At 47.7% G+C, this 13,781-nt stretch overlaps 1 protein-coding gene across 1 annotated transcript in view; it reads right to left on the bottom strand.

Moving 5' to 3' along the window:
- Positions 1-8,622: 8,622 nt before the first annotated feature.
- PAPPA (pappalysin 1) overlaps positions 8,623-13,781 on the bottom strand; it is a 181,131-nt gene continuing 175,972 nt past the window's right edge. Inside the window, exon 22 of the mRNA XM_075055166.1 lies at positions 8,623-12,035. Coding sequence (XP_074911267.1) covers positions 11,928-12,035 — 108 coding nt within the window. The 3' untranslated portion in view covers positions 8,623-11,927. The remainder of the gene's footprint in view (positions 12,036-13,781) is intronic.

Here is a 13,781-nt window from a genome sequence, read left to right as displayed (position 1 = left end):
GATGGCATGAAGCAGGGAAAGGTAACCTGGCACCAATGGCTCCTGGATGGAGTCACCAGCTTCAGCGTGAATTCAGGTCATAGAGGAACCTCCTCTATGTGCCTTTGCAGTGAGTGCACGTGCAGGTAACGGCATCGACAGAGCAGTCGTGGGTGCGTGCAGGGCACCCGTGCTCCCTGCGCAGCCTGGCCCTACTCCCACCACCCATGCACCCCTCCCCAGCACCCCATAAACTCCAGCTCAGCACCAGGAGGTGGTTTCTCTGCAGAGGCTGCTCACTCCTCACCATAGGTGCGTTCACACTCTTCCTTTTAACAAACCTCTTCGCTGCCACTTTCAGCAGCCCTTGAACGTCCCAGGGGGCACATGCCCTTCTTAAGGGCACCCCAAATCTGCCACTTGTTTGGCAGCTCAGAACTGGTGACAGCCACAGGTCCCCTCCCAGGGCTGCATGGGGCTGTCCCCTCCCGAGGAGCAGAGCAGCCCGGAACAATCCCCATTGTCCCCATGGCCATTGTTCCCCACCGCCCTCATCCCCGGCCAAGCTGCAGCTGGCACCGTGCACAGAGGGGCTGATTGTTTGGGTTGCTGTGCCGCTGATGACACACCACTTTGGGACAGCTTCTTCCCACGGCAAAGGCCTCTGGAGTCAAGTGCTGTATTTGCTGCTTTATTTATTTGTTTGGTTTCTGCTTTTCCTCCTTTATTTTTTTTTAACTTTTTGCTTGGTTGGATGAGACAGGCTCTGCTGAGGGAGTGCCAGAGGCTGTTCAGCATGGGCAGCCCAGGTCTTCTCCATCATGGGGGGTGTCTGGGATGGACAAAGCCTTGCAATGGCACTAATGCTTAGCCACGACAATGCCCTGTGATGTGACGGATGCCTCAGTGGCCTGCAAGCTCAAATCTTGTTGCGCTGGCAGGATGCAAACTGCACATTGTACCTGCTGGGCCAGAGGCAGGATTAGCTGAGCATCACCAACATGAATCAATTTGTGCACTGCAAGACACAAAGGAAAAGGTTTCTGGATATTTGTTTTGTTTTTTTCTAAGAAGACTTGCCCTGTCTGCCTGTCCCAGTGTTGCTGGCTATGACATTAAGCCAGGAGGGACCATCACGGCTCAGAGTCCCTCCATGGTGGGGGCACATGCCCTGGGCAGCTCTGGCCTTGCAAGTGCCCTTCACAGGGCTGGGCTGGGCTGGGGCGGGCAGAGGGCTCTCGGCAGCTCCCGGACACCAGGAGCTGCACAGGCTTCGAGAACAGCTTGAGTCAGTATGGTGTGCTTCAGCTTTGGCATTTCATGTGGTGCTGCGGGAGTCAGGAGGCTTTAAATGCTTGGGTGGAAAGTTTGAGCATTGCAGTATTAATAAGGTGTGCAACAAAAAGGATTCCCTTTCCCTTCCCTGCTCCTGCCCACCCTCCCGTCTCTCCAAGCCCGTTCAGCAGCCGCTGTGGCATGGAGCCTTCACTCCTCACAGAAACACAGCAGTGTCAGGGCTCAGGAAAGACCATATTATTAGGGTGACATTTTGAAAAGAACCTGCTTATTTTGAGCAGGTCTGTGCTGCAAGGTGAGTGCCCAAAGACAGAGCTGGGCTATGAAGTTCAGCCAGAATCAGTCCCATATTTCAACTCTTTCATCAAAAGTGCCAATGAACCTGAAGCAGAAGTTGGTTCATCCCCGTGGGCTGGATGATGATAAAGGGGAGCAGCAGTGAGCTTAGATATGGGGCTCTTGGGCTTCTTTAAAAAACTATATGAGTGGAGAAGCAGTTTAAAAATGTATAAATTGGCAGATAACCTCTCAAGAGCAGCATGGAAGGGTGGCTAGAAGTGACCATGTTGTTGTTTGGACTAGTTCTTCATTCATCATAAGTAATGTCATCAAAAAGTTGTGAATAACTTTTTATCTGCAAAAAAATATTAATTTTGTGAAAGCTGTTTTTAACCACTAACAATCTTCCCCAGGTCCGAGAGTAGTCAGCCAAAAGATTCTCAAGACCTTTAAAACTATTTTGACACAGTATTGCCTCATTTGTACTGAAAAAAATCTAAAACCCTGGCCCTTTGGCTGCATTTTATCGGAGAACTTAAGCCAGTTGTTGACTTGACTTGAATGATGTAGGCAGCTGTTATTCCAATTCAGGGCAGAGGGAAAATGTGGGGCCATCATAGTGTTGTGGTAGTTGATGTGCAGCAAAAAGGAGAACTCTGGCCTGGGAATGGCTCACTTTTCTTCACCTCCCAGGTATGTGTCTTAGAAACTGAAAAACTGAGGAAGCGGAATGGAAAAGCCCAGGAAAAGATAGTGCTAGACCATGTGAGCAGTTTCCTTTATATTCCAGTCTTTCTACAGAGGCTTTTTTTAAGCCTCTGTGTCCTTTTGTCCAAATTGTTCAAAGTTGCTAACAAACAAACAGCTTCATTTTCCCATTACCACAATTACCAATGCCATACTTGTTTGAGAAGCTGTGGCTTTCAGCTGGGAGAGGACTTTGCCATATGACTTCAGAGCAATTTCCCCAGCTTTCATATATAATTAATGCAGTCAGCTCCTTTCGATTTAATGCGGCCAACAGGAACCACAGCTGGTGTCACAAGTGCCTCGCAGTCGCTTCAGCACGTGGGCTTCTTGGAGAGGCTGTTGGCCCAGTTTGGGTGACTCTGAGTGCACCATGAGACTTCCTGGGCTGGCCATCGCACAGCAAGGTGACTGGCATTACTGCTGAGATATTAAACCTGCCTTCCTTGCTAGGTCTCAGCCAGATTTAACATTCGCTGGTGGCCACAAGCCCTGTTGCCATCTCTCAGGACAGTGGCTTCAGCCCTTGCTCAATGCATGTATCGATTTTTTTCTTTTCCTCTCCCTCTCTTTAGTGATTGATTTCCAGACAGACACATAAACTGGACTAAGAAACTGTTGTTTTGACTGTACATTTCAATTGATTGTGCTCAGGTGATTGTGCACATGCGGGAGGAACAGAGCTGAACATAGCTCAGCAACTGCAGCCCAGCCCAGCAGGAGTTGGTTGCTGTTACTTTGGCTTTATGGGTAGCTCCCAGCTTAAGGTCCTTATTAATGCTTAATAGATAATTCAACACACAGCCAACTGATTTGTATATTGCTATAGAATCACAGAATCATCGAATCATAGGATAGTTTGGGATAGAAGGACCTTTAAAGGTCAGCTAGTCCAAGGCCCCTGCAATGAGCAGGGACATCTTCAACTAGATCAGGTTGCTCAGAGCCCTGTCCAATATAGACACAACCCATTTAATACATTGTTTATGGACCTTTTTATCTACAGTATGTTCTATTGATAGGGCTGTCTGTGATGTGCTTATACACTATTAATAATGCATTGACCACAGACAAGGATGGTATAGACAGCATGATGCGCTCTTGCTTGTGCTCTTTCTGTCTCTCTCCCTGCTCAATATATTGCAGTGGATCTTTTTGACAGTTAAAATGCAAAACATTTTTTTACTGGCTCACTTATGCCAGTGTAAAAAATAAATAATAATTTATTCTTACCCTTCAGTCTATTGCCCCCAGACGTCCCGTGGATTGTGTGGCATGGAATTAATTTATTGTTCAATCCACAGAATGCTTACACACTATGGTATTACTGCCACACTTTTAAAGGGGGCCAAGGTGGTACCAGCCAGCACCGTAACTATGTCAGGATGGCAAATGGAGCTAGCTGGCATTATAGCCCAACACTGACTAAAGCAGATGAAAAGGGAAATGTGTAACAGGGAAAGCATAGCTGGTATTTAACACTCTTGCCCCCATGCACTCCCTCCTTGTCCTCTGCCCAGCCGCCATGTCTTACCAGGGCTTTCCTGGGGACTTAAAACATTCATGAGTTTAGGAGTTAACTGGGTTAAAAATGACTCTCTTTAGGATGGGGGTCAATAACTGTCAGGGTTAAACAGCACCTATACTGACTGCATGTGCATCCTCAAGGTTTGGAGATGTCGATGCTGAATCAATTCACATTTGGAAGCTGAATCAATACAGATTTCTCAGTATAACAGCATAAAGTCCCTTTCCTTGCTTGCCACAGCAGGGGCTGAGCAGGAGGCAGGCTGGGTCCTGTACCACGGCCCTGGCCCCGGCGTGGGGGTCCCACCGCAGCGGTAACGGTGCGGGGGTAGCATCGGCAAAGTGAGGCAACAGGGCAGGACCAGTGTGGCTGAGACCAAGGGGAGGCAAAGCCTCAGGGGGAGGAAAATCTGCAAAGATGGTGGGCCAGAACAGGGCCAAAGGACTTGGCCATTAATGATCATCAACTTAATTGCCCAGGGAAACTGCCCTCGGCTGGGGCAGGTGAGCTGCACAAGCTGCGCAGGGCTAAGCCCTGGGCTGCTGCAGGCTTTGCTGGAGCTGCAGCTCCTCCAGCCCTCCCTTCTCTCCGCAAACACCTGCCGTGGCAACAAAAAAGCCATACTTTTGGTGTTGAAGGACCAAAAGTTTCTTAATCCAACTCAGGTTATTTCACACATTAGCAAGAACCGACAGCCCTGTGGTTTGAGTCCACCCTGTTTCCTTTTGGACCTGTGCATGCCTGTGGGCATGCAACTGAGATGGGTCCACCGCCGCGCCGACCAAAATAACGTTATTGGGTTGCAGAGCCTCATTCTCCAGGAGGAGAGAGACATGCACCTTCACTGCAGGTGAGCCAGCTCTGGGGGGCGGTCAGGACCAGGACAGGCTGTAACACTGCACGTGTGTGTACGTATGTGTGCGTGAGTGTGTGTGTGTTTGTACTGGGCACAGGGCTTTATCATCACCAGACGTGCGTGAGCTCACTGCGCATACCTTACAAGGCCTTGGTCTGGCATGGGGGGGACTGCAAGCCCAGCTATCTCTTGACCACTGGAGACTGCCTTATCTTTATCTGTATGTTTTCTTGTGTGTCCAAAGGCTTCGTGCATTGGGATGTTCAGCTCTGGCTGCACATAGTTATCTTTTAGCCTTCCTTCTCTCCTTGGTAATACTCCTGAGGCAAGGCAAATTTCCATTGGGACTCATTTTCTGGATGACCATGTTCTGCATGTGATGGAGAGGGTGAGCAGAGACCATGGACAACAAATTTAAAAAAAAAAATATTCTTTTTAAAATCAGAAGCATCCAACCTTCAAATTCCCAAGCATTTCTCACACCAAAACCTATACCAGGCACCAGCCTGCCCCGAGCGAAGCAGGACCTGACCCACCTTGACAGAACCAAACCTGCTGGAGGTGAAATGGGCTCTTGGGCTGACACGTGGCTCTGGCCGGTGCTGCCTCCCTCCACCTGCTGCAGCCCTCTCCCATCAGTGCTCTGTCAAAACACTCTGATTTTTCAAAACCCCTGCCCAACACCAAAGAGCTGGAGCTCCAGCAGGAGCACATGGACAGGGTGGCCCGTGCAGCTCTGCAGCCAGATGTGGGGCCCCACGGCCACACTCACCACCCCCCGGTACCCAGCGATGCTCGGGGCCGGCTCGACCGACAGCAAAGGAGACGTGGCAAGAGCGAGTGGTCCAGTTCAGAACTCTTTAATACAAGCTTATATTGTTTGTGTTTCTGATTCTCTGTTCTCCCAACATCTGGGGACATTAACCCTCATATGTGTGTGAGCATGTGTATGAAGATATATACAAAATCACACAGTTAAATATTTAAGCATACAAGGTATTATATATTTATATAATATAGAACTTTAGGGTATAGGAATCAACAATGGCAAAATATTTCTGATGAATCTGACATAACTTTTTTTTGAGTGAAACATGACCTGTTTTTGAAAGACCAGAGGAAGTTGTTGCTTATTAAAAGAAAGAAAAACCTGTATAAAGAAATTCTGTGCAAATGATTTAAAAAACATCATGAACCAAAAAAGGACAACTGTTAAAAACTGTATTGAAAAAAAAAATAAATTAGATGAACAATTGTGTAAATATAAATTAAAAAAGATGACAATCTTAATAAATAAGCTTTACTATTTACATCTTTATATATTGCTTGGAGACTTAAATTAGATCCGTTAAAAACAAACGAACGCAAAATAAAACCCAAAATCGGAGCAGCAAACGTACAGGCGTGAGGTACAGAATTAAGGGTTGAACTGTATTTTGCTTGTTTCTTTTTTTTTTTTTTTTCTTTTCTCTTTTATACAGTAGACCAGTAGAATTCTTGTGAAAATAGATCCTCAGCACTTCATTGGAGTATTGGTTGACGTGGCTTCCAAAAGGTGCCAAGAAAGATTCCATAATAATAATAATAATAACAACCATAATAATCATAATAATTATAACAATAATAAAAAGATACAATATGATACATAAATATGGAAGAGCAGTTGGTAATATGAATACATTTTTCTCTAGACGAGATCACAGTTTTATTTGTAAATATTACACTGATATATATATATAATATTACACATATAATATTATATATATATCATATATATATTTATATATATATTTATATATATAGTATGGCTCAATCCTGCTCCCAGTGAAGTCAACAACAACAACAAAAACCCCTGTTGACTTGATGGGAGCAAAATTCAGCCTATCATCTGCAGACAGGTAAGTAATTACAGAGGCCGTACAATGCAAACTCCACAATGGTTCCAATTCCCTCTTTAATTGCTGGTGAAATGTTTCGTTAAAGCCCTGGTTCTTTGCACTCAGAAGATGGAAACTGGTGGCTAAATTGTGGCCTCACCAAACAAAGGAAAAAAAACAAAAGACCAAACCAAACCAGAATGCGAACCAAAGACAACTTGGACTCATTAGCTCCGCATCTCGACCTAACAGGACTAACACCACCAACAAGTAGCACCAAGACTCCTCATCGAACACCTGAAGCCAATCCGAGCTCTTGTTTCTGGCCTCAGAGGAAGCAGTTATTATTCTTGATGAATCTTGGATGTATAGATCAGACGAAAAGGGGAAAATTCAGTTTGCCAAACTAAGACAGAAACAAAACATTAAGCCCCACTTTGCTCACACTAAAGCGCTGGGGGTTTGAACACCGGTTCCCCAGGTGGCAGGAACAGCCCAACACCAAACCCCTATTGCCCAGATTGACTGTAGCTCCAAGGAAATACACCTTGGGCCACCCGGACCTGCTCCTGCTGACGTTTTGGTCACGCTCCCACTGAACTCAGTGGTCAAGGTCCTCCAGTGGAAAGGGGACTGTCCCCAGGGCTCCAGTGTGCCCAACACATGAGGTCAGCTGGAGACAGGCGTGCTTCCACATCCCCGGCAGGGAGATGGCTTTCCCCAGAGGGTGGGATGATGTGGAAGAAACACAAAGCAAATCAGCTCGGTTGCAACGGCTGAGACCAAAGTGGGCCCCACAACCATGACGATTTCAAGAGCGTATCTAAGCTGGGCATACAGTCCTCTCCCAGTGACACGAACATGCCCATCACCTCTCACTGGGGCATCCAGGGATTGGGCAGGGAGGGCAAGATGCTGCCAAAAGGCTGGGAACTTCCACGGCATCCAAAAAAGTTCAAAGGCCAAATCGCCAGCTCTGAAACCCCCTTGAGCATCCCAGCCTCGGCTGACTTAACCCTATCCCCTCCTGTCTTGTAGCTTGGCCTCAAATGGAAATGACGGGCTGGAGTGCGGGAAGGGGACGGTCGGCACCCCGCTTCCCGCTCATGGGAATCACCTGTCTGCTCACGTAGCAGCTTTCTCCTTCCCCCCCCTCACCCCCACTCTCTCGCAGCTCTTCGGGATTCAGACTGTGCAGTGCTTCTGAGTGCAGTAATTAGAGCACAGTGAAATACTGGTTAAATGTGTATGTACAGTTGGATAATGTAAAAATAAGCACAAATACACACTTAAAAAAATAATCTGGAAAAAAAAATAATAATAAACTCCACCCCCCTCCCCCAGAAACATCGATATACCAGGGGAAAAAATACCTTAGCCTTAGTTCCTGGACTTATCACAAAGCACAAGGAAAACAAAACCAGACAATGTTATAAAACCTCACGGTACTTCTAGGGAAATCTACACTTAAGTATCTAGCTCTCTACTCAGCTGGCAGAATCAGTGTTTTCCTTTCAAACACACAAAAATAGGCTTTGCTCTTCTTGGATTTGGATTATGTGGGTTTTCTTTTATCCTTTTTTTTTTTTTGTGGCTTTTTTTTTCTTTTCTTTTCTTCCTCTCTGTAAAGCCTCACTTGTTGTTATTTTTTCCCCCACCTGAATCAGTTGCAGCAAGAAACTTTTGTTGGCTATTGGGTTTTCTTTTTTTCTCTCTTTTTTTTTTTCCTTTTTTTTTTTTTTTTTTCTTAACACAGGTAAAACCTAGAACAAACCGACAGTTACAACCAAGTGAAACCGAAACCGGAAGGGAGGTAGCTGGAACCCGACTCCAAGAGTCCTCTGGTGCCATCCTCCTTTCTCAGCCTGGGGGGGGGACAGCGGAAGATGCAAGAAAAGCAAGAGGACACCAGCTCAGCCCATCTGCAAGAGGGTGGGGAGGGAGAGGGGTAGCAGCTGATAGGAGTTTCCCACCCCACCATGCACCATTCACTGCTTTCTGCTCCAGCTTTCCCTCCTGCTGGCCATGGACACCACCCCTAGCCAGGAGGCTGGCTGGTGGCCCCAGGTAGGGTGCAGCCTTGGCTCACTGTCATCTGTGACAGAGAAGATCTTGGCACTGATGTGACCTGGACTTTATGAGCAGCTAAATTTCATCAGCATGAGCACCCTCTCTTGTTCCCCCAAACTTCTTGTTTGATGTTGTCCTACAGCACTGGCTCGGTGGGTGGGGCTGGTGGGTAATGTCCCTCTCAGCTCCCACCCAATGGCCATCACAGTCATGGAGGGTCTTTCCTAGGGACTCCACTGGGCATTCAAGGCCCTTACAGTGGTAGATGCTGCAAGGCCATCCAGCTGACCTTGCCCCAGGGTGGGAGCACAGGGGATGAGAGCTGAACAAGTATCCATGCCTCACAGCTCCCTTCACGTCCCCCCGGGTGCACGGTACAGCACCTGAAATGCAGAGGGCAAAGCTTTGCCCAAATGCAATCTTTTCCCAATGGAAACAAAAAAATGCCTTTGTGTTTAACATGACTGAGGGCAGAACTTCTGCTCCTAGTTCTGTCAGCCCCATTGGAGGAGATGGACAGTGCCAACATGGCAGTTAGAAAAAAAATCAAATAGCAGCGTGGAAAGCCTGCCCATGGGAAAGGGAGTTGGGTCACCCCTGGACTGCAGGAGTGAAGCTGAGGTGTGAGGCTGTGCTGGCAACAGGCCACCATCTCCCTTGAGCTGAGAAGGACTCCAACCCAGCGAGCAGAGGCTGGCCCTGGCTGGGCAGAGGAGCTCAGCAGGCCCTGAGCTCCTGGGAGCCCACAGCAGCAAGTGGCAATAATGCTTATACAGACCTGTCTTTCCCGGGCAATGTCCTAGGTGAGAAAAGCAGATGAAAGATCTCCTCCATGCTGAGCTGTATAACTGAGAAATGGATTTTGCAAGCTGAGCTGCCATCAGGATGCACAGAGGACGTGAACTGAGGCTCCCTGCTGGGGTGAAACCCAGGTGGGATGGAGGGGGGAGATCATGCCAAGATGCCGAAGGCATTGAGGACATGATACAGTGGCAGTCCGAAAGGCTTTTGAGGTTGTGAGGTCCTCTGATGGGCTGGATGGCACATGAACAAACTGCCAACACAAAACGGGAGGACAAAGGGACCAGAAGGAAACAACCTTTTCAGAGTTATTTCCTTCCATTGTTAATTAGATGGCAAGAGGCTAAAGTGGAACTTTTGCCCAGGCCAGTTTTTGCCACTGCTCTCTACGCTGGAGGACATTCAGCCTAAGTCCACGGAAGGAGCCCTGATCCCACTGTGCCTCTCTTTCCTGTACACCCCTGCACGGTGGGGGCAGAGCCATCCACACAGCTCCCATGGCCAGGTCTCCTCTGGGAATAACTAGGAGCTTCACAACAGAGAGCTCCTCACCTTCTTACGACAATCACCTCTCCAGGCCTCTACATTTTAGTTCTTGAGATTCACCTCTGCTTTATTCCGATAGAAACAACCCCAACAGTGGGTGACAAGAGCCTGGCTCCTTGCACCTACAACTCTGTCAGTTTTCCATTTCTAGTTCTCCTACCCATTTTTACATTCATCTCCATGACCCCTCACCTTACCCTTCTGCCTTGCTAGAGTGCCTAAGTGTTCAATCAAGCAGGAGTAGGAAAAAGGCTTTCCAACCTGTCTTTACCCAGTAGATTGTGCAAGTCAGGAGAGTCCCAAGGAACAGACAGACTTAACACTTGGAAGGATGTTCTTTTGGATGTGTGTTCTTCCTAGTGGGAGCCTGAAGCAGCAGGAGACAAGCCCAAGCCACACTGGAAAGACCTCTGGGATTTCTGTGGGATGGGTTGTAGCAGCAGCAGCCGCACTAGATGCATTGGGCATCTCAGCGACTCCACATGATGAACCCTATGATGAAGTGAGTCCCGAAGGGTCTGGCACAACATGTTGCCCTCTGGGCTGAAACACGAGGATGGAGCTATATGACAGGGAAGCATGAAGTCTGCTGCAGCTAATGCCCTTCCTTCTGGAAGGTTACAAGCAGCTAAGCTCCTGGTCTATCAAAAGCATCTGACCCACTGGCCTGACAGCTTAATACTGACAAATATGGCCAAAATTCTAATACTGTCTCCTGCAGTCCTTTCACCATATCATGTACCTCCTCCTCCTCTTCCCTCTCCTCAGAAAACATGAGCATGAAACAGTTGTTAGATATAGACCACCATAAGAGGGGGGTGGAGCAGGTCTAGAGAACCACTTGGCTGGGTGGAGACCAGAAAGCAGATTCCTTTGGCTGGCTGGTGTCCTGTTTTCTTGCCCCAATGCTGAGGAAGAGACCAGAGGGTTTGAAAGGCAGGTTATAGGTAAGCTTTAAGGCAGACTGTTTGGTTGCATGGGGTTGTTTTTCACCCTGTCCTGACACAGTAAGGAAACTAGTTGTATGGGACATAGCAGCAGGAGTAGCAGCAGCAGACATGCTCAAATGACAAGTGCGGGCGCGAGTTACCCTCTCTGCTCCTCAGAAGCAATCATCCACATTCCTCGATGCCAGTCCTTAGACTCCCCACTCCCTAAATACACCATGGGACCACCTGCCCATCTCCACACAGAAACGTCCCAGCAGCCCTGCAGCTTGCAGGCAGGCTACAAGGGGACTTTTTGTTGGCTTTTTGAGGGCAGGGGGAGAAGGAGGAGCTGTACAGAAAGGCCACTGCAGTCTGCTGAGCTCCCTGGCTGGAAGTAGCGTTCCTGTGAGGAGCAGATGCATCCCACATCTCAAGCTGGCTGGGTGTCTGGCAAGTCACTTGCCAAGAGGCACAGCCCTGTGGAGATCCCACCCCAACCTCAGTGCCCCGAGCATGCGATACCTTGGCATTCAGCATCAGAAAAGGCTCAGCTTGGAGTCCTCCAAGAGCACAGCCTCTTCCATGAACGGTCTGAATTGTGAGTTTGGAGAGGGGAAAGTTTTTGTGTTGATCATAATCTTTCACTCTTTCTCTCTTTCTCTACTTATTTCTATAAATATGTGTACATAAATAGCTTGTTTCTCGCCTTGAATCTAGATATGAACTGTTCAAATTAGGTGGGCTTAACATGCTGTTTTGATACATGAAAGTCTTCTCGACTTGACTCTTGGTTGTTTGTTTCTCGTCATCGCTATTTAAGATATAGTTAATACATAAACCCCTACTTTGAGTTCTCCTTGGACAAAAATTAAAGGCAGACTGGTTGAATTCTAAGGGTCCCTGGTGCAGAAATGCCATCCAGTTGAGCAGCTAAATGTTAAAAACGATACCAAAAGGGATGTGGTGTCTCTCCTAGCCTGCCTTGAGCAGTGTGGTCCTCCATTCCACGTCGCTTGGCATTACCCAAGACTGAAGCCACGGAGGTCTTTCTGATTGTGCTCTTGGGCGTTAGGGTCCCGGCAAGCACACTCTCCTTGTAGGTCACAGGACATAGGGAAGGGAGTAACCTGGGGAAGGAAACCAAAGACACAAAGACATGAAGGAGGGAACACACCTACAGCACCCTGGAGAACAAACGAGACCTCTGCAGTGATATCTTCAAAGATCAGCTGCAGTCTTCAGCTATGTTATTTTTTACAGTGATTTATTTTAGTGCTGAGCTGGTGGTGCACTGTGGCCTCAGGTGAGCTACCTGTCCATAAGAAAGGCTGTGAAAAGTGTAAAGGAGAACTTGTTCAACTCATGCAGTTACTGGTCAGCAGATATACCCTTAACAGCTCACATCAATCACATGAACATAGCTGGATGGGGAGACATGTAATTCTCAGGCAACTCTGGGGCTTTTTGGGGTACTTATCACAATGCTTGGATCACAGTACACAGCCAGCCTCTTCTGAAAAGCTATCCTTATCCCAAAGGCTACAAACACTAAATGACAGCAATGTTACAAAACCCTCATCTCACAGGACCAACTCAAATGCTCACCAAACGCTACTGGGTCCAGTAGGTCCCAACTCCAGCCTCCCCGTAGCACTCCTACCTACCTCCAGCTTGGGGGTTTTGGTGAACCCTGCTCCTGGGCCATAATCTCCCCTCTGCAGGGTATCATTTTGCAGTAGGGCCCCATGACTTGGGCGCTGCTGCTGTGCCTAAGTCCATTTGTGCATTTAACTATGAATGTTCTTGGTTTCAATTCCTCAGGAACTGAACCAAACACTACCTAGCAGATCAGCGAAGCTGCAGTCCAGCAGAGACTTCTCTAAATACCAGCTGTGTTTCAGGTGAAGAGATGTGGCTAACGGGCACTGAGGAACAGCAAAGGAATGCAAGTGAGAGACTGCTATGTGCATGATCTGTCATCTGTCCGTGATCCCTCTGGAGAAGCGTGGGAAGGAGCTGAAACAATAGCCTGCAGTGCCTGGCGAGCGGAAGTTGATTTTGGCCTATTGCATCATAGTATTTACATAAAGAAAAGGGGGTGGCAGTGGAACAGTGTCTCGCCTGCCCTGAAGTGAATTCCCAAGAATTTCTCCCATCTGCACAGACTGAGCAAATGACCTCATTCCCCTCCTTTACACTCCTTCCAAGACAGTGCCACAACCTGTTCAAACGTTCCCGGCAAGGGCTGCATGCGTGCAGTGCGTCTGCTTCCCTTGGCTTTGCTGCCACATGTTTGCTCTCTCTTTCATAAACACTTTTCTCCAGGCTATGGAGCCTGGGTCTGCCTGTTCCCTATGTATCATCAACAGCGCATCTAGGAATGTGGACTAAGCACTGTGCTTGAACACATAGCTGTCATTTCCACCTAGACCTTCCATACGTGTCCCTGCATGTCCATCGCTAGCGTGCCTTTCTCCTGACGCACACAAGAATGGGATAGAGGGGTGTGGATCTTTATTTCACAACTGGGAAGCCTAAGGCAGGGACATGCTGACAGAGACATTAAATAGCCAACGCTCATCACCAAATCAGGGTTTAGACAGCCTCCTCCCCTTGCTTTTGACTTCATTCCCAGAAGACCCGACCCTCCAGGTAGAAGAGGGTGATGACGCTTCATCAAGCCATGGCCTTGGTGACTTATGAGCTAAATAACCAACCAGTGAATAATCTGAATCTACAATTGTGCAAACACAGGGGTTGCAAAAAGAAGAGATAGTCCAAAAAGTTAAAAGCAAATGAATTCAAATAATTGGAAACTAAAGAAGTTCATAAACTGCAGAAAACAATAAGAGCTTAGGGGTCACTTAATCCAA

The sequence above is a fragment of the Buteo buteo genome, chromosome 23, assembly GCF_964188355.1.
Source record: "Buteo buteo chromosome 23, bButBut1.hap1.1, whole genome shotgun sequence".
In the NCBI taxonomy this organism is placed as follows: Eukaryota; Metazoa; Chordata; class Aves; order Accipitriformes; family Accipitridae; genus Buteo; species Buteo buteo.
The sequence above is the reverse complement of the archived record's forward strand: the minus strand, read 5'-3'. Positions and strand labels throughout refer to the sequence as shown.